Below are 19,113 nucleotides of genomic sequence, written 5' to 3'. Positions count from 1 at the left end.
AGGAGCTTAAGGGCAAGCCTGAGACCTAGCCCCGGTCACCGGGAGGGGACAGCCGGTCCTGGGTCCCAGATTGTGGTTGTACCTCAGTCGGCTTTCTCTTGGCCAAACCCTGTGGTTTTCTTGCCAGCAAAATCGAGACATGTGTTCTTTCTAGCTTAGGGGACCGGGGCGCTCCCTTCCGTTTGTTTCATCCGTGCACAGAGCTGAAGACTACGGCAGCACTTCCCACGAAAGTATCCCACCCCCACCTCTTTTTCCTCCTTACGACATCCCAATAGCCAGCGAGAGTGGTCACACACCCCTCCGTGGCAAATGAGGAAACTGAGGCACGGAAGAGTGAGATTAGAGCCTAAGTCTGCCTCTCGGTGCCAGGAGCCTTGCACCCATGGTCTCGGTGCCACCCCTCCCACCCCCCAGAGAGGGAAGGGAAAGTGTTACAGAAACCCCTCACCTGAAAGAATGTGGAAAGAAAGGGTGAACAGCTTCAAACAGCAACAAATCCTTCTCAAGGATTCTCACTTAGCAACTGCCTTTTGAAAAGCGGTGCTTCTTCCTGTCTCTTTGGGGGCCGAAATTCCCAGCACAAACAGCCCAGCCCTTTCATTTGCCGGGGAGCTGGAAGGCGAGAAGTAATCATGTTCCAGGAAGGCACAGGCTGGTTCTATCTCCCCTTCGAGCTTTCTAAAAAGGCTGCAGCCAGCAATTCCATGGGGACCTGCTCTCTGCTGCCTCCAGGGCCCCCTTCTTTCCCCCCTTCTCCTCGGCCCTCAGTCTCAGTTCCAATCTCTCTTCCTTTTCGTGTCTTCTCCCGCAACTCTTCCCTTCCCCCGCTTGACATCCCCCATGACCCCTCTCCCTCCCTTTCTCTTCCGCCGCCTCCCCTACGCCCGCCCCCGTGTGCCTCCTGCACTCGTCGCATTTCCGAGCTGCTGGACTCAGGGGTTCAAGCTGAGTGTGGCCCCCCGGGCCCGGGCGGCACCACCAGCTGGCTGACCGCAAGCCGCACCCGTGCCCCCTGCCCAGCACTGTGCAAGCTGCAGGCGGGAGAGCCGAGGATGGAGACACAGAACCGCCACTTCCCCACGCCGGCCCCGTTAATCACGCTGCAAAGAACAAAAATTGCAGAAAATCATTAAAATTACAGATGGCTAGGTTAAGTAATTAGAATTTAGGCTCCAACAGATGTTTGTCATTAAGTGTTTATTTCATTGAATAAAACCCAGATTGTACGGACTGCTCGATGAGATTTTAATGGTTCCTGTCCTGGTCTGATATTGCGGGGTAGAGATTAAGCTGCAGAGGTTCAGAGACAAACGGGTGTCCAAGAAAATGGGCATCGGGAGAACCAGGGCGAGAACATCGGGGGAGGTGAGGGTTACAGGTGTGTGCTTGGGAGATACTCTTAGTTTTTCCTTCAGGGGAAGGGGAAGAAACTCAAGCCACAACTCCCTGAGTCGGATTGATTCATCTTAATTTGTACTAAGCCTTTCACTCCCCTAAACAATTTACAAACAGCTCAAAAGAAAATAACAATGAAGAACCAAATAAAAATATTAAAAAGCAAGAGAATCGAGAGTTCCTTGCCAAGCACCATTTTGGTGCCAAGAAAGAGGAGAGGATTTTAAACAAGGATTGAGCCGTTTGGGGGATTTAATATTTAGAAGACACAGGGACAGGGAAGAGCCGAGACAAGGCAAGAGAGACACGCTCGCGGATGGGGCACGGAAGCCACAGGAAGAGGCCGGGCGGTGGAGGGAAGGGTGGTGAATGGGGTGGAAGAGAGAAGGAGCGAAGACAGAGGGGACTGGGGCCTCAGAGTGGAGCATTGGACAGAGTGCTGTTTTGGTACCAGAGCCGCTTGTCCCCCAACCGCAATCCCAAATGCTTGCCAGAGCTAAATTAGTAAATAATAGCAGAGGGAGGAAACAAGCAGAAGAGCAGCGAGCGGCTTGGGGATGGAGATCCGCGGCGCGATGGGACAGTTGATGAGGCAGACATTACAGGCTGTCGCGCCGGAGGTGAAATGGGCTGAGTGGAGGAGATTGGCATCTGGGGGCAGATGAGCAGGAGGAGTTCAGGATGGGCGGCCGGGGCTCAGAGCAGCCACTGGAAGATCCAGGTGAGAGACCAGGGCGGGCTGCCAGGAGCCTGCGAGAGAGGGGCGGTCTGGTTCTGTACGGAGCGCCCTGAGGAGACGGGAATCTGGAGGGATGGTGTTCGGGGCTTGGGAGGTCTTCAGCTCAGATCGGCCCAGGCTGAGCCGCGGAGAGGACCGTGAAGCCCCGAGCGCACTGGGGACTGTCACCGTGTCGCCTCTCTGAAGGAAGTATGCAGATGGAGAGGAGACAGGAGCCTTGAGGCTGACCCTTCCACCGGCCCCTGCCCCCAGCATCCCCCTCTGGGGTGTCATTACTAGAAGCCCTGGAAGAATCTTGAAGGCCCCAGAGACATCAAGGAACACGGCAAACAGCCACACGCCAGTCTCCCGGCATCCGGATCATTTGCTAATAAGAGGACATCAGCCAAGAAAACCGCATCCCAGACGAGTGGGAACAACAGCAAGCATGTGGCAGGAAGGAGCGTGGGGCCTGGTGGGAGGGTGTGAGAAATGGCGTGGTGAGCTGCGTCTGCTGGTCTGTGGGGACTGGGGTCTCTCGGGGACCAGCATGCCGCCTCCTGAGAAGAAGGGCCTCTGGAGGGGTGCGGCCCAGGCCTCTCTGGGGGGCCTGGGGCAGCTGTGTCCTGGGAGGAAGAGTATCCCTGTGGCCTCGGTACTGGTTAAAGTACATCCAGCTTCCAGCAGGGAGAATCCTGCATTAAATTGCCTTATGCAGAGAAAGGAAATGTGTCACCTCAAGTCACAGCAAGTCGAGAGTCGAGACTCGGGACTGATATGTTTGGAAATCGGGTTTCCTTCCGTTCCCCTTGGTGTCAACTCCATCCTCAGGCTGGAGCTAGGCTGGCTGCTATCGGCCCAGGCATCACGTCCCAACACAGTAATGCCCAGTGGAGGAAGAAGGGCTGCCTCTGTCAGAGACAGGAAGTTCTTCTGAGGAGGGACCTCTTGCTCTGGGCCTCAGTTCATGTCTCCTTGGACAGAATTGGGCCACTTTCCCGGCCCTGAATCACTTATTGGTAGGGGGATGGGATGACTCTAGGACCATTCAGCGTCACTGGAGGGCTGGGGCTGGGTCAGCCACCCCTGAAGCACATGGCTGCTTGGGGGATGGAGCGTCCCGCGACAAAATGGGGGTTCTGATAGGAAAAAGGGGACTAGGGCGCTATCTAAGCAACTGATAGTAACCTTCCACTGCCCCTCTGTCCTGCTTATAAGTCCTGTCCCAACAGAATTTCCAGATGGCTCTTAATGGAGAGGCTAGCGTGAAAACAAACAACCCATCAGAACAGGAGGCGCAGTGGGTGATGGCCGAACCCAGGACAAGAGAGAGGCCTGCCCACTCTCCTTCCCTGCCGACTCTCTGGCCCAAGAGTCTCTCCTGTCTGCTGTTGAGAAGGTGACCACATCTAGAAGATTGCCCATGTAGTCCCGTGAGGCCGGGCACAAGAATGAATCTGACAGAGTGAGGATGCAGCACCAGCTTCTCAAGAGGAGACCGGGGGTGGGGGGGGTGGTGGTGGTGGCAGGGAGCAGGGTGGAAAGACCATGCTACAGACACAGGAGGAAATACCAGACTGAGGAGAGGATCCCGGGCATCTGGTCCTGGTCCTGCCACTGCCTTGCTTGGTGACTTTGGGCAGGAGATGATTTCTTTGAGCCTCGGTTTTGTCATCGGTAAAAGGAGAGAGTTGGACTATTTGATTTCTAGGATCCTTTCCAACCTAACCGGCTGAGATTTTGAGATTTTGCGGACGGAGAGATTAGCTGGGAGACAAAGGAGAAGGCCGGACAGAAATTAGCCTACCGTACCATTTAAATAGCCAAACAGAAAGGTCTAGGGGCCAATGTCAGTAGGAGTAGCCAACCCCCCCTCACCTCGGGTCAACGTTTGTCTAAGCTGGAAGGGGAGCGTCTGTGGCATTGATCATTTCCATATGTCCTCTTGGCAAGGAAATGTGAGAGGTCCATTAATAAAGGAGCCACATGTGCGCAGGGGAAAATGAATTATGTGCAAAGGACAAGGACAGTTGTAGGCTTGCTGCGAAGCCTCAAGTGCCAGCAGGTGACCCTCGAATCAATGAAGAAGGAGCTGAGCTGCAGAGGGGAAGGGCAGCGGCTAGAGGGGAGAGAGCGGAAGGTGACCGGTGGGAGGGACTCTCGGGGGAGGTGGCTGGTCACCAGGACTGCAGAGGATTCTATTGGTCCTGGCCACAGGGTGCTTTGGGACCAGGGGACAGAAAAGATGGCACTGAGAGGGAAGAAGGCCCAGTGCAGACACTGGGGACCCGGTGCTGCTGCCTGTGTGGATGTCTCAGAGGAGAATGGGAGATGTTGAGGTCTACAGTGCTGCCAGATGGTAGAAGCTGAATAAATGTGGGAAGAAAGAAAAGAAGGAGCGGGGGGGGGGGGGGGGGGGGGGGCTAAGAAGGGGGAGGAATGAATACACGCGCAAGGCAGTTTTACAGTACAAGTGAGCTTGGATCAGGGCAGAGAAACTCTATTGGGCTGTTCTCCCCTGTTAATTGCCTTTTAGAAAGATTATCCCGAGTCAGCCTCCCCAGCTGCCGTCACAGGCAGGTAGCAGAAGTGCAAAGGGAATAAGTCATTCTTCCCAGCCTGTTTCCTGCCTCGCAGCTCCCCGTTCTTGCTACTCCCCATAGCCTTAGTTCAGCCAGCACCTGCTCCCTCAGCTGACACCTGCTCGCGCCTGGGGGTGCGCGGCCCCCGCCCTCAGGAACGGTGGCACCTGACCTTTGCAGTTTGCAGAGCACCTTGTGGATCTGGGAGGCAGGATGCTGCCAGTCGTTTACAGAAACCGTTGTTCTCTCCAGGGTTCCACAAGCGTGTTTGGGATCGCTCAGCACCTGCGCGAGGGCTGGGATCCAGACTCTGGGTTTAGTCTTCCCGCTTCCAAGCTCTTTCTCTTGTACCTCCGGCCTCAAGATGCTTACACTCTGTCTTGAGAGCTTGAAAAAGATCCCAGCGGTCCCAAGGTGGCCTCCCTGCCCCCGCCCCCCCCCTCGGAGGGGTGTCTCTACCAGGGCCTGGCCAGGTAGGAGGAGGCTGTAAGAAGTCACAGCAGGGGACCGTCCAGGGGGACAGTATTGAATTGCCCATGGCAATGTCACTCTTCAGTGGAGGGGCTTGCTTGGTAATCGGATGGTGTGTGGGCTTCCGGACCCCAATCTCACTGCTCCCCCGGGGCCTCCCCTCAGGGCTCCTGTATGGTTTGACGCTATCATCATTTACTCCCCGTAGGTTATTCTTGTCAGGGACACTGTGTGCACAGCGTGGTGTCATTGCCTCCTGAGAGGGCCCACCCCTCAGGGACGGGCATCTTCTGTTTTTCTGCACCTCCCCAAAGCTGCGGCCATCCAAGTGAACTCATCGAGTAGTGCTCTGGCTGAGTCTTGTGGGCAGATTTCACTCCCAAGCTTCATTCAGTTCAAGAAACATGTCTTGGGGGGTCCTACCACATACCAGGTCCTGGTGCTAGATGCTGTGAGGGATACAGAGTTATGACCTCGGTTGGTCCTGCCCGAAGAGCTTGCAATTTAATAGGGAGATGATAATATGAACAGACTGCACTAGCTTCTTCCTCCCGCTCTAATTCCCTCTGCAGCGCGACCCCTGTCTGCATTTCTGGTTTATTGCTTCTTCCCCTCCCACCTCTCCTGCCCCCCAAGTGCACACCACACCCTCCACCCCTCCATTTTCTGGAGTGCCTTTCTCCCTTTCCCAGCCGCTCCCCCTCCCAGATCCCATGACAGCCCTACCAAAATCCTTCAGCGCTCAGTTCCAACGCCATGTCCTCCGAGAAACATTTTCTTCATCACCCCACGGGATCCTCCTCTATGGACCCCACAGACCTTTGTGCGCCCCCTCACTCAGTTTCACGTTACTCTTATTTGGGTCCCGCCTCCCCACACGCCTCCTCCATCCTGCTGTAATCTGTCACAAGAATAGGGTCCTACTCATCTTCGGGCTTTGAACTCAACCCTGTGCTTCAACAGTACCCGTTACACGGAGTAGCACAAAGTAGACTGAGGGTAGGATGGTATCTCCAGGAAGAAAGGACATCGTGGGGTCTTCTAGGGGTCAGGGACCTTCCGCTGAGTGTTGTGGCACAGGCATATCCGAACGTAGTGTCCCGGTTCCTTCCCTGTCCTGAGGTAGGCAGCTCCATCACCTTCTTGGGGATTCTGAGAGCAATGGAAGTTGCTACACCCCTGGAGCGGAGAGAGAAAGGGATAGCCTTGAAATCGTTTGGGGTCCAAAGGGATAGCTTGATGATCTAATCCCAGAGAAGCCTTTGCCATCCCTGTCTGCCTTGGGCAAGCACCTGGACTCGTAGGTGAAGAGCAGAGTGGATCCAGACACAGGAGGTGAGCCAAGGGCGACAAAGAAGTGCCCTTATTTCTTCTGTTTCTCTTTTCCCTTGTCTTCCTCTCCTCTTTTCTTCCTCCTTTCCCTTCCCTCCCCCTCCCCCTTTACACCCATCCCTTCCTCTCTCTCTGCCCCCCCGGCCCGCTGTCCGCCCTCTCCCAGCTCTCCTCGGCCCTGCTGTTTGACGCCGTCTATGCTGTGGTGACTGCGGTGCAGGAGCTGAACCGGAGCCAGGAGATCGGCGTGAAGCCCCTGTCCTGCGGCTCGGCCCAGATCTGGCAGCACGGCACGAGCCTCATGAACTACCTGCGCATGGTGAGGGGTGGCCGGGGCCCTGCAGGGCGTGGGGGGGGATCCCCTGTTCGAGGCCCTGCTCCTCTGGGCCTCTGCCGTACATCACAGTCCCAGATACGACAGCCATCTGCGGTGACCCCGTTAGGTGCACCGCGGATCACATTTGTCCTCTGACCCCGGAAGTCCCACCCAGGGGGCCGGGCTTGGTGCTGTGCTGCCCACGTGTCCTCTAGCGGGATGGAAATGGATCTCTAGCCCACGAAGAAGACCTCTCCCGGCAGAGAAGCCTGGTGCACCGTAGCTTGCGTTTTGCGTTGAGAGTCAGGTCTCCCTGACTTCTTACAGGCCTGAAGGTGGGCGTCCTCCAAAGAGGACAGATCCTACTGGCAGCCAACAGCCTGGAGGAGGGACACGGGAGGATCTGAGTTCAGGCTCCCGTCTCGGCATTGTGTTGGTTTATACGGCAGCTGCGAGGTCCCTGGGTGTGGGGCGTCTTTCTCCTCCTCCAGCCCCAACCAAGTCTGAATTGGTTCCAGAGACATCGCATTTGTAGTCACCAGCTCCTGTGGCTGAGAGACAGGTGGGAGAATGGACCTTGATGGCCTCATTTCTCTTGGGCATCCTGAACAGCACACGGGTGGAATGCTTGGAGCCAAGTGGCACACGGGGCCTGTTTGGTGCTGTAACTCACTCTCTCTTGGACAGGTAGAATTGGAAGGTCTCACCGGCCACATCGAATTCAACAGCAAAGGCCAGAGGTCCAACTATGCCTTGAAAATCTTACAGTTCACCAGGAATGGTTTTCGGCAGGTAAGTCCTGGTCTGCCGCCACGGTGGCACGTCTTTCCTCGTTGTTCCTTTCCGTGTCCCCAGCCTTCCCATTTCTCCCCTGTCATCAGGATGGCCCCTGCTCTCACTTGTCCCCAGGAGCTACAGGCCGCATCCTGGGCACAGATGCTGGCATGCACAGGCCTCCCCGCTTCCCGCCACCGCATCCGCTGGCGTGAGTCAGGGACTGCTGTTCTAGCAGAGTGGCTAGAGGGAGCAGTCAGTCATGCTCTGTAGGGGACAGCGGGTGGGGTGGGGGGATGAGAGGGAAATCACATAAGGAAGGAATTCCCAGGCCTGGCCCGCTATTTTGGGTTCCTCTACTCCCTGAATTTCGCCCTAACCCTGAAGTAGTGTCAGGCTCCAGAGCTTGCGGGGAAGGAACCGACTGGATCCCTTCAGCAGCGGAGTGGATGGCCGGTCCTCTTCCGCCAGCTCTTTCCAGACTGACCCACGCCCGGCTGATGCTGGTCACAGCCCTCCTCTCCCATCTGCTACCTGTCTTCTCCCGTCTGCCCAGGACGTCTCCGGCCTCCGAGGCCCCTTCCAACTCCCCACTCCTTTCCGCATTCTCTTCCATCAACTCGTTCTCCCTTTCTCCCGTCCTCTCGCACCAGAGGAAACAGGGATTCTGACAGCCATTCCAGGTGCCTCTGAAGGTCTCCCAGCCTCCCCATCGCCCGGATAATCAACCCTCTATTCTTAGGCTAGCCCTTCTCCAACCTTAGAAAAGCCAGAGAAATAGGAAATGATGCACTGATTAGAGCAGGAAGCAGACGTACTGGAGAACATCCGGCTGTCAGAGTAGCTGAACAGGGCCTCTGAAGGGTCTCACCTTTCCGGGAGATCATGAAGATTCTTCTTCCAATTCCTCCTCCTCCTCCTCTCCCGCCTCCTCTTCCCTTCTTTTTCTCTTTCTCTTTCGCTCCTTCTCCTCCATCGTCACCGTCATCACATAGCAGCTTTCATTTCTTAAGTTCTTCCCACAGGCCATACACCATGCTAGGTGTGCCATAGGTATTTTCTCATTTAGCCTTACAAACTAAGTACATTCAGTTTCTTTGTATTTGTATTTGTATTTGTATTCTGTCACCTGCGCATAGAGACGATCTTATTTCTTCCTTTCCAATCTGGATGCCATGGATTCCCTTTTCTTGCCTTATTCAGTGGCTAGAACCTCAACGTTAATACTGTTAAGTTGTTTCCGACCTTAGGGGGAATGCATTCAGCCTTTCACCGTGAAACTTAAAAACACACTGCTAGTTGTAGGTGATTTGTAGATGTTCTTTATCAAGTTGGGGGTGTTCCCTTTCCTAACTTCTCGAGAATTTTTACCATGAATGGGTGTTGAATTTTGTCAAGTGCTTTGTCTGGGTCAACAGATATAATCATATTTTTTTCTTCTTTAGCTGGATCATATGGTGGATTATATTAATTGATTTTCAAATGTTTAACCAACCTCACACACCTGGAATAAATCCCACTTGGACATAGTGTATAATTTTTAGACATGCTGGATTTGGTTTGCTAATATTTTGTTGAGGATTTAGCATCTAACTTCTGAGTGATACTGGCCTACCGTGAGCATAGGGGGGTTTTTGCTTTGTTTTTACCCGCTTTGTGTGGTGTAGGTAACAGGGTAATACTGGCTTCACAAAATGAAGAGGGAAGTTTTCCTTTCTCTTCTGTTTTCTGGAAAAAGTTGTATATAAATGCTGTTAATTCTTGTCTAAATGTCTGGTAAAAGACTCCAGGGAAGCCATCTGGGCCTGGGGATTTCTTTTTCGGGGACTCATAAATTACAAATTCAATTTCTTTAATGGTTATAGGACTATTCAGGTTATTTGTCTCATCCTCATTAGGGTTTGTTCGTCTTAGCTGGTAGTTTGTGATAGGTACTTTTATTAATCCCCATTTTATAAGTGAAGAAACCCAGGCTCAAGGAGATGGACTGACCTGGTCTTGAATGGTTGGTAATGGCAGTTAGTTTGGAACCCAGAGATCTCTGACTCTGACGCTGAAGTTCTTAGCCATTATGACAGACAAATCATGCATCAAAATCACCTGGGTAATACAGATTTTTAGACTCCACCCTATAAAGGTCTGATTGGGTAAGCCTTGATTAGGACCCAGGAACTGATATGGTCATTGAGCACCCAAGGTGGTCCCAATGAAACCCTAGGCTACGCTGTGAAGTCCCTGCCACATCTGTGTCCCACCATCCTGTCCCCATGTCTGAGAGGCTGCAGTTCAGCCCTTCTCATGACATTGAATGCAGTGCCTTCCAGAAGGACAACGATTATGCTAGGCCACAAGGCAAGGTCACCCTTCTTGGAAAACAAGATAAAAGAGTCCAGGTTTAGGTAGATAGCCAGAAACTCTGGGATAGAATATTACCAAATGGTCATCGCATTTGGCTAACCAATAAATGAGTATGTGCTATGTGTCAGGCACTGTGCTGGGCACAGAGGGAACCAGGCTGCAGAAGGCACAGTCCCTGAACTGAGAAAGAGCTCACAGTCTGGTGACACAGGGCCAAAATAAGTGCAATTTGGGGTTATTAAGCTCAGATCTTGCCCTTGAGCTCATAATTCCCTGGACAAATGAAGCCTCCAGCCTGGAGGGAAATTGCTAGGTCGACTCTTCCGTGAGCCCCCACTGTGCTCAGGGATGTGAAGTGAAGAACACTCATTCATTTTTTCAATAAATACCTGTTGAGTGCCTACGATGTTCCAGACTTTTTTCTAAGCACAGGTTTTAAAAAATGGGCAAAGTGTCTGCTTTTGTGGGGCCTATATCGTAGTATGGGACAAACACTAGGCAAGCAAATACATGAATAATATAGCATCAGTAGTGATAAGTGCTATAGAAAGAAAAATTAAATAGCATAAGGAAATGGAGTGTGTGGAGATAATCATGGTGGGGAAGCAGTAGTTAGAAGAACATAACGTTCATGCCAAGCCCCAGACTTACTCCATAGAAAGCCCAATTCTAGGCTCTGAAAAACTCCCCGTTAGACCTCAGGCCTGCTTTCTGCCCCCCGGAAAGAGCCCCCTTCCATCACCCAAGCAACACCTGCGGTGGCAGTTGGCTGGTGACCCTGATCCCACCCTCTGCTTGAATGACAGCTGATTAGGCTCAAAGGACCTCTTCTTAACTCTGCTTCTCTAGCAGCTGCCACTCAGCCTGGCTTTTCCCAGCTGCCAGGCTGCAGGACTGCCTGGGTCATTAAGAAACAGCATCACCAGCCCCCGGCCCCGAGGTCCTAGCCCAGCCCAGTAAAGGGTTCTGCTCTGGGACATCCCAACCAGCAGCTACTGGTCCTTCTTCGGCGGCACATGCTGTCGGTGTAGATAGGGCATCTCCAACCTAGATGCGCACAGGAGTGACCAACGGTGTTTGCTACAATTGTGCATTCCCAAGCCCCACAGCTATAAATTCTGAGTCAACAAAACTGAGTGCCTTTCAGGAATCCGCATATTCTTGATAGTGCCCAGATAGATGATTACAGTGCAGGTGGGCCACAGGCTGTGTTTTGACAAATAGTGTTCTCTGTGCATAGAATTTCCTCTTGACCTCCCCACGTCCCATCCCATCTTTCTGAGCCAGTGTGACCGTCAAGGAGGATGGTATTTTTGACCTTCGGCTCTGCTAAGTTTTTAAGTTTTTATATTAATTCCAGTTGTTTAACATAAAGTGTTATATTCGTTTCAGGGGTACAATATAGTGACTCAACCCTTCCATACATCACCCGGTGCTCATCACAAGTGCCCTCCTTAATCCCCATCACCTATTTAACCCTCTTCCTCTGGTAACCATCCGTTTGCTCCCTGTAGTTGAGTGTCTGTTTCTTGATTTGTCTTTCTCTCTCTTTTTCCCTTTGCTCCCATTTATTTTGTTTCTTAAATTCCACATCATATGTGAAATCATTTGGTATTTGTCTTTCTCTGACTGACTTATTTCACTTAGCATTATACTCTCTAGATCCATCCTGTTATTGCAAATGACAAGATTTCATTCTTTTTTTTTAAGATTTATTTTATTTTGAGAGAGAGAGAGAGAGTATACGCGGGGGAAGAGGGAGAGAGAGAGAGAGAGAGAGAGAGAGAGAGAGAGAGAATCTTAAGCAGGTTCCATGCTCAGCGCAGAGCCCAACACAGGGCTCGATCCCACGCCCCTGGGATCATGACCTGAGCCGAAATCAAGAGTTGGATGTTCAACCGACTAAGTCACCCAGGCGGCCCAATTTCATTCTTTTTTATGGCTGAGTAATATTCCATTATATATGTATATATCTTACACCTTTATCCATTCATCAGTCGACGGACACGGGCTGCTTCCATGTCTTGCCTATTGTAGATGATGCTGCAATAAACATTGGGGTGCATGTATCCCTTTGAATTCGTGTTTTTGTATTCTTTGGGTGAATACCCAGTAGTACGATTGTTGGAGCACAGGGTAGTTCTCTTTTTAACTTTTTTGAGGCACCTCCACACTGTCTTCCCGAGTGGCTGCACCAGTTTGCGTTCCCACCAGCAGTGCAACAGGGTTCCTTTTTCTCCAGGGACACAACTCTAGACTGGATTTATTAAGTGGATTGTGATAATCCTCTTTTATTACCCATTTTTCTTCAACGGATCTAGTGACTGTCCTGCTGCTTTCCTGTCTAGCTCAGGTTCTGTGAATATCAGTGAATACCGTATCATGGGCATGGAGGCAGCTTTGCAGTTCTGGTCCCCAGGTCCCATCTCAATCACCAGCTGAATCTTTGCCTCTTGATAGGTGTCCTTCCCCTGATTATTATAGGATGAAGAAGTGGTTTGGGGAGTGATGATTAATTGGGTTTCTTTTCCAGGGTGGGAGGAATGTCAGTATCTCTGCTCTAATATTCTTCCAATGCCATCCAAGGTGGTGCTGGCAGAGGAAGGGAGAGTGACCAGGAACAAGGGAATTAACATCTCTTGAGGACCTGTCGTGTACCAGACATCACGCAGACACTTTGCACAGATCACTTCTGACCTGGCGGACAGCCCTTGAAGGCAGATAAACTCCCACTTCACAAATGAGGAACCTGAGGCTCAGGAAAGACCAGGAACTTGACCAAAGCCCACTATTAGCAAGCATTTCGGGCAGAGCTGAAATTCACGCTCAGGCCTGTCCAGCTCCAAAGCCCATGTTCCTGGCTTTCCCTCACTTCCCTGGAATCAATCCCTAAGTCCCCAAATCAAAACACTGTACCCAGGCCTGTGGCTTGTCTGCCACCTGCTCCCAGTGACCTGCTGGGCTGGGCTTTCTTCAGTAATGGTGTCTTCTCATCGGGCTTTGGTTTCGTTCTTTCTCTTCCTGTCTGGGCGAGTGACTATTAAGAGCTGGTTTTGATTATTTAGAAAGCACCACACAGGGACCCAGTGGGTTGTAATTGGTAAAATGTCTGAACCAAATGCCATATTCCCTGCTGGTGGCTGATTAAGGGATTATCACCATTTTAAAAATAGTCTTTCAGAATCCAGGGTTATTTTTCTTTACCATTTAAAAAAAATTACTATTTTGATTCTGTTTAGAGAGTGTTTTCCATCTTGGAATTCTGTCGGGGGGGGGGGGGGAATGTTCCCCAGAGTATCCTATAAGTGACATTTCTGAACCTGGACCAGCTCCATATTGCTTATTTATGGCCATAGAGGTCAAGGCAATTGCTTCTAGGTTCCCTAAGCCCATCCTCCCGTTCTGCCGATGTGAGATCTCCCTTCTCCATCCCATAGTCTCCCTTCTCATTTCCCAGAAGATGCCCTGGATGGCATTGGAATAGTATAATCTCCCTACTTCATTCGGGATAAATCAGATTTGAAAGAGACAAGGGGAAAATAGAAGTACAGCATTAGCGGGCCCTTGATTTCCTTCATTTAACTTAGTCTAACGATCAGAGATTCTGAGCAGCCCCCAAGTGACTTTGGGAGGGCTGTAATAAGATGAGCACACCTTTCATCTAAGGATCGGAAGTGACTTAACAGGCTCTAATTAAGCCTTTGGGAGAGGGAGGCCTAAGACATGGGGGCCGGACCTCCCTAGCCAAAGATGCAGATCTCACTTTTCCTGTTAGACTGTATTATCATCAGAGGAGTACCTCCATTTTCTTCCTCTGTGGGATGTGGATGATTTGGCCCCTCGACGTTTGTCCTCGTTAAACCCAAGGATGATTGACACTAGATTTGCTTGGCACTGTCTTCTGCTTGCCTACGGTTGGGTAGACTGACGTATGACAGTATTAGCTCACGGTATTATTGGGTGTCTCCTTCATGGCACCCCATACTGGGTGGTGTACAGAGATGTTTAAGATCTCTCATCTTGTATCAGCCGTACCTGAAGGCTGCTCTCTGTCTTGCAGGTGAAGAAACTGAGACAGAGAGAGATAAAGTCATGTGTCCACATCCGCACAGCTAGTACGTTCCAGGCTTAACTGAGTCCAGGTCTAGCTATCTTCAACGTCCACATCTTTCTACGTTGCAGCTTGGCCCCAGAATGTGTTGGGGGAGACCTCCAAGGCTTCTAGTCTAATGTCCCATCCCAAAGCAAGAATGTTTTCTGTGGAGACCCCGAGAGAAGTAGCCACCTAGCTTCTCCTTGAGTCTGTCCTGGGCTGGGGGACTCACTACCTCCCCAGGGACACATTCCCAAGTCTTCCAGGTACTAGATCAAAGTCTGCCTCTTCATTCTGCCCTCAGAAGCAGCTGGAATGGCTTGCTTTCTCTTTCTCCCTCTCTTTTTTTCTTTCTTCCTTCCTTCCTTCCTTCCTTCCTTCCTTCCTTTCTACCAACTCTTCATATATTTGAAGATAGTTCGATTTCTCTTCATTCATTCTCTTCTTCCTAAAATTTAGCATTAACACTGTTTGAGCACCTACTCTGTGTCAAGGGCTGGGAATGCAAGATAAAGGAGTCATGGTTTCTTCAAGGGCTCATGGTCTTTGGGGAAAGGCAGAAATTGTGGTCAACAATTACTGTAGAGGCCTCTCTGATTTCTTTCCTTCAGCAAACAGTGGCCCATAACCGTTCCCAATGCAACGTGGCTTCCAAATCTGGTGCCACTGACGCTTCTGGGTTTGTTTGGGTCTCTCTTAAAACACGAGGCCCCAATTGAGGACCACACTCCAGATGGGGCCAAATGGCACAGAGCTGAGAGCACCACCCTCACAAACACTAACTTTCCATTCCCTGCATTAGCTTCCTTCCCGGAATTAGCCTTGGAATTTTTGATTCACTTAGAAATCGGGACCTTGGGGTCAATTCATTGTTCCACGTGCCCCCCTCCCCCCAAAATACCCGGGGTTATTTTCACATGAACTTTTCATAGAAACCATCCCTGAGCCACCCTTTCCTTGGACCACTTATTTACTTAAGTCTGTTCCTATGGAGATGGAGAGATTTGCAGATCTGGCCAAGAGTGGGCGAGTAAAAAGCCTTGGGAACTGATGGCCATGTTTCGTTTTCCAAAGCTGATATAAACTCAGCTTTTTGAGGGGCTGGTTCTCTGGAATGACTTGCGTGTAGTTCCAACGAGGCAGGAGGATGGGCCAGATGGCTTTTGTGCGTCACCCTTGCAAACCAAGAACTCAGGGGTCCCGTGTCCTCCAGAAGCTTCAGGCTATCCAGCCCCAGCTTCCTGAGTCCCTACAGGTCCCACCGCTTGCTAGGAGGACAGGCCGCCTCTCTTGACTTTCCTCTCCTGCTGCCTTCCCTGCAGGCCCACACACAGGCACGCCTGCCCCTTTGGCGGGGACGTCTGGGACGGTCCAGTGTTTGTGGCTTGTTTTGATGGCACCCCTGAGTCATGTAAAGGCAGCCAGCCACATTTCTTATCATGGCCGGGGACGCGGGAAATATCTTCCGCTGCTTCGATGGCAGTTTTAACAGACCTGCCGGTGGCATCCCCCCCACCCCGTCCCCACCTCCAGACCCGCTCCCCATTTCATAAGCAAACAAACCAGGAACACCAGAAACCCCTAAAAATACCGTGTCAGATGAGAGCCTACGCTACCATTGTAGCCCTGGGAGAAGAGTGAGGGCCGGGATGGGGGGGTGGGGGGTCTCCTGTCCATGCGGGAGGCGCTGCCCCACATCTGTGCCCTTTCCCCCGGCCCCTGCCTCACGAGCCTAGGTGACAGCCCTGGTCCCATCTGCGCTAACGAGAGCAGCCATCGCGGCTCAGACAGGTCGCCAGGGGGAGACGCTGCTCGGAGAGTGTCATGCCTGCTACCGTCTAATACATTTTCAGTCTGGGGAAGGAGTTTACCATAAATATGCAGATCCTTTGAAGCTGCCTGTGCGGAACCTGGCTCAGAGCGCTGGAGCGGGGGTTTGATTGCTGGAAATCAGCGGCCTCGTGTGCCAGCTCCCCGGCTGGGGGACAGACCTGAAAAGAGTGGGCCGGCTGGGGAGGCCACTCGGCGGGCCGTTCCCCGCGAGCCAGCGACGTTGCCTTTGATGAGGAAATTCTGAGGCGGCCTGTCTCGGGGAGAGAGGGGGGCCTGCTTTGAAGGTTACTCAGAAGTCACTTACGGCTTCCTTTTAGTTAAGGAGTCAGGAGAAGGGAATTGGCGTGAGGTTTGAAATAGCCGACGTCTCCTAGAACATCATAAATTCTTAGAGCTGGCGGAGACCCGAAAGGCCATCTGGTCCAGCTTTCCCGCCGGAGAATGTGGATGGGCCTGTGTGTCGCCTGGGGCTTCAGACCCCTCAGTGGCCCCGTTGGCTCTCAGAGCAAAATGGCCGCTCCCCAGCGAGGCGGTCACACCCTGGGCCCGGCTCACCTTGAGCCCCCCCTGGTGCCACGCCCCCCAGACGCTCTGCCTCTCCTGTGGTGTTCTCGGTCACCCACCAGGGCTGGGCACCCCTTCAGGGCAGACCCGGCCCTCCCCTGCCGAGAGTGGGGCTCTCAGCACAGGCCTGGAGAAAGGGATGAGCCAGCGACCGGGGGTCTGGTGTGTGCCAGGGTCCGGGGACTGTGTGGGGAACATTCGGGATGTGCCGTTTGGCTCTGAGGAGCCCTCCCATCCCGTAGGGACGCCAGAGCCCTGGGGACCTAGGATGCTGTCACGAGAGCTCTCTAAAGCTACTGTTCCCCAGTCTGTTCAGAGTTCATATGACAAGCCTCCCCGCTGACAGCTGGAATTCGAAGCCGTGACATGAAAAGGCCTGCAAATCACCATCCATGTGTCCTTTCTCATTTCATTCGATGCCCCCAGAGCGGCACCTCTCTAGTTAATTAAAGGGCTCTTCAGTACCTCCTCCTGTGAGGGCATCTGGCTTTCCCGGCCACCCCCAGATGACAGCCAAGGGGCAGATGAGCTGGCTTTGGAAGGCCGTGACCTGAAGGGCCCTCTCTTCCCCCTGTCTCCCTGGCCCACATACATCTGGTTCTTTCTCCCAGAGCCCTGGCACTTCCTGCTTATCAGCTTTGATGGGAAATTCACTGACTGCAGAAGCTTATTCACACATCAGCCGGCAAACAAATTAGAGCTACTTAAATTTTCAAACGGGGGGCCGCGTTTGGGCAGACGAGCGGGGCTTCAAAGTGCCGCAGTTTAAATATATTTCTTGTACTGTGCCCCATCACGCGTCCCGCCTGAGCCCAGCCTGGGGAAGTTTGCCAGTACAGAGTGACTCTTTTCTGCGCCTCTTCAGCCAGCTCATGCCTGGGAGAGCTGGAAGAGGCTGACTGCTAATTTGGTCTCATGAAGCAGCCCGCGTCATCCGCTCTGATGCGAGATGGGCACGCCACAGACCAGAGGTGTGGGGAGTGAAGGCAGGGGGTGGGGAAGGAAAACCCAGGGAGGTGAGGGGGAGCCGTGTGCAGGGGCCCCGGCTCTCACGGTCCCCAGAGTTCTGTTCCTCAGCGGCTCCCCCGGTAAAATAGGCTTGATGGTCGTAATAATATCTGCTTGGCGGGCTTTATAGAATTACTGTGAGAACAAAATGAGATGCTGTTTATAGATGTGTTTGGGGGATTCTCCTTTACGGTGCAAAATTGAGTCCTGTCATCTCTCATGAAGATGTCTGTGTAGATAGGTCTCTGGATCTTGGAACGCGGCATTCCCGGACCCTTGCTTGTCGGCTGGTTCATGGCAGAGAGAAGGGCAAAGCAGGGCTGAGCCATGTGCCCTCATCACTCCCGCTGCAAGTCCAGAGCTTGCAAGCATGCTGCGAAGGCCGGCCCGTGCTGGAGGGAAATAAGCTCTGCCGTCCAGCCCTCCCTCCCTCCTTCAGGGTAGGCTCCTCACTGCCTTCCTCTCCCCTTCTCTTCTTCTCCATCCCTGACCTCTGTCCTTCCTCTGCTCCTTAATGTGACAGCATCCCATGTACCACCACTTTGCAGTGGCTCTGGGAGGGGCGAAGACAAGAGCCAGAAGTCAAGGCTCCATTCCCTGGGGGAAATCTGGACCGTCTAGGGCCTCTCTAACACCACACTGCTTAGATAAGAGCCCACGCTAGAAACTCCCCATCTGCCCGGAGTACAGTGAGGCCCAGCCACCGCCCTGTGGGCCCACATCCCTCCCGGGGCAGCGATGGGCCATTCTCAGCCCTTCCCTGAGAGCTGAGCATTTTACCAGGTCTTGAAGGACAGGGAACAACCAGCCTCCTTCAAGCGCAGACACTTCATTAGAACCATTAGCTCAATTGGCATCTGCCGCTCAGAGCCCAGAGTTGTGTGTTATTAGTACAACTGGTTTCCCAAGACACTTCTCCACCTGGTGAGTTTAACAAATGAAGCCAGGCTCTCTCCTTGCCCTGACTGTGGCATGTTCATTGGCAGTAATTTCCTTGGAAGATGAAAAATCTCAAGCATTCCTGAGCTCCCTGATAAATTCTCTCCTTGGCGGCTAATTTGCAATACCTTCCACCTTCTGGGAGGTGAGAGAGGGATGTGCGGCTGGGCCTTCATATTTACAGGCTCTGCCATGCACCCACCCCGTGCCAGTCTGAGCCAGACCAGTTTGGTCATCCCCCCCAGACGTTTGGAAGAGAGTCTGTGAGATGTTTGACCACACAAGGGAAAAGGAGGGCCTGATAAAATTATTCAACTCCCAAAGCACTTCTGTCCAACAAAGAGAAACAAAACCACAAAAATGAAAGGCAGTCTGGGCACTGTCACTGCCCTGAGTAGGGAAATTTAACTTCTGGAGTCCTGAGCTGGTCAGAGAGCCTAGTAAGTCCCCGAGTGCATCTTTGGAGGGTGGCGTTTTTAGTCCGAGCTGCTGTGCACTGAGCTCCGCTTCTGTCCTGGATGGTATTTATCTGTCGCTAGAGTCCCTGAAAATGGCCGCTGTGGGTCTGTTCTGTTGGGCGGAAGTGGTGAGGGCCGGGGCAAACGCCACTTCGCATCCCAAAGGTTCGGGATTTGGGATGGAGGTCTGGGCACATCTTGGCAAAAACCCAACGTTTGAGCACACACAGAGTGCATCCGATCCTCATTATTGGTGGATTCCATTTCTG

At 52.5% G+C, this 19,113-nt stretch overlaps 1 protein-coding gene across 3 annotated transcripts in view; it reads left to right on the top strand.

The window, feature by feature from the left end:
- Positions 1 to 19,113, top strand: part of GRIK4 (glutamate ionotropic receptor kainate type subunit 4) — a 428,197-nt gene that overhangs the window by 314,724 nt on the left and 94,360 nt on the right. For all 3 annotated transcript variants that reach the window (XM_027036757.2, XM_027036756.2, XM_027036754.2), the window contains 2 exons: positions 6,668 to 6,820; positions 7,505 to 7,609. In XM_027036757.2, the coding sequence (XP_026892558.1) occupies positions 6,668 to 6,820; positions 7,505 to 7,609 (258 nt within the window). The remainder of the gene's footprint in view (positions 1 to 6,667; positions 6,821 to 7,504; positions 7,610 to 19,113) is intronic.

The sequence above is a fragment of the Acinonyx jubatus genome, chromosome D1 (assembly GCF_027475565.1).
Source record: "Acinonyx jubatus isolate Ajub_Pintada_27869175 chromosome D1, VMU_Ajub_asm_v1.0, whole genome shotgun sequence".
NCBI lineage: Eukaryota > Metazoa > Chordata > Mammalia > Carnivora > Felidae > Acinonyx > Acinonyx jubatus.
The sequence above is the reverse complement of the archived record's forward strand: the minus strand, read 5'-3'. Positions and strand labels throughout refer to the sequence as shown.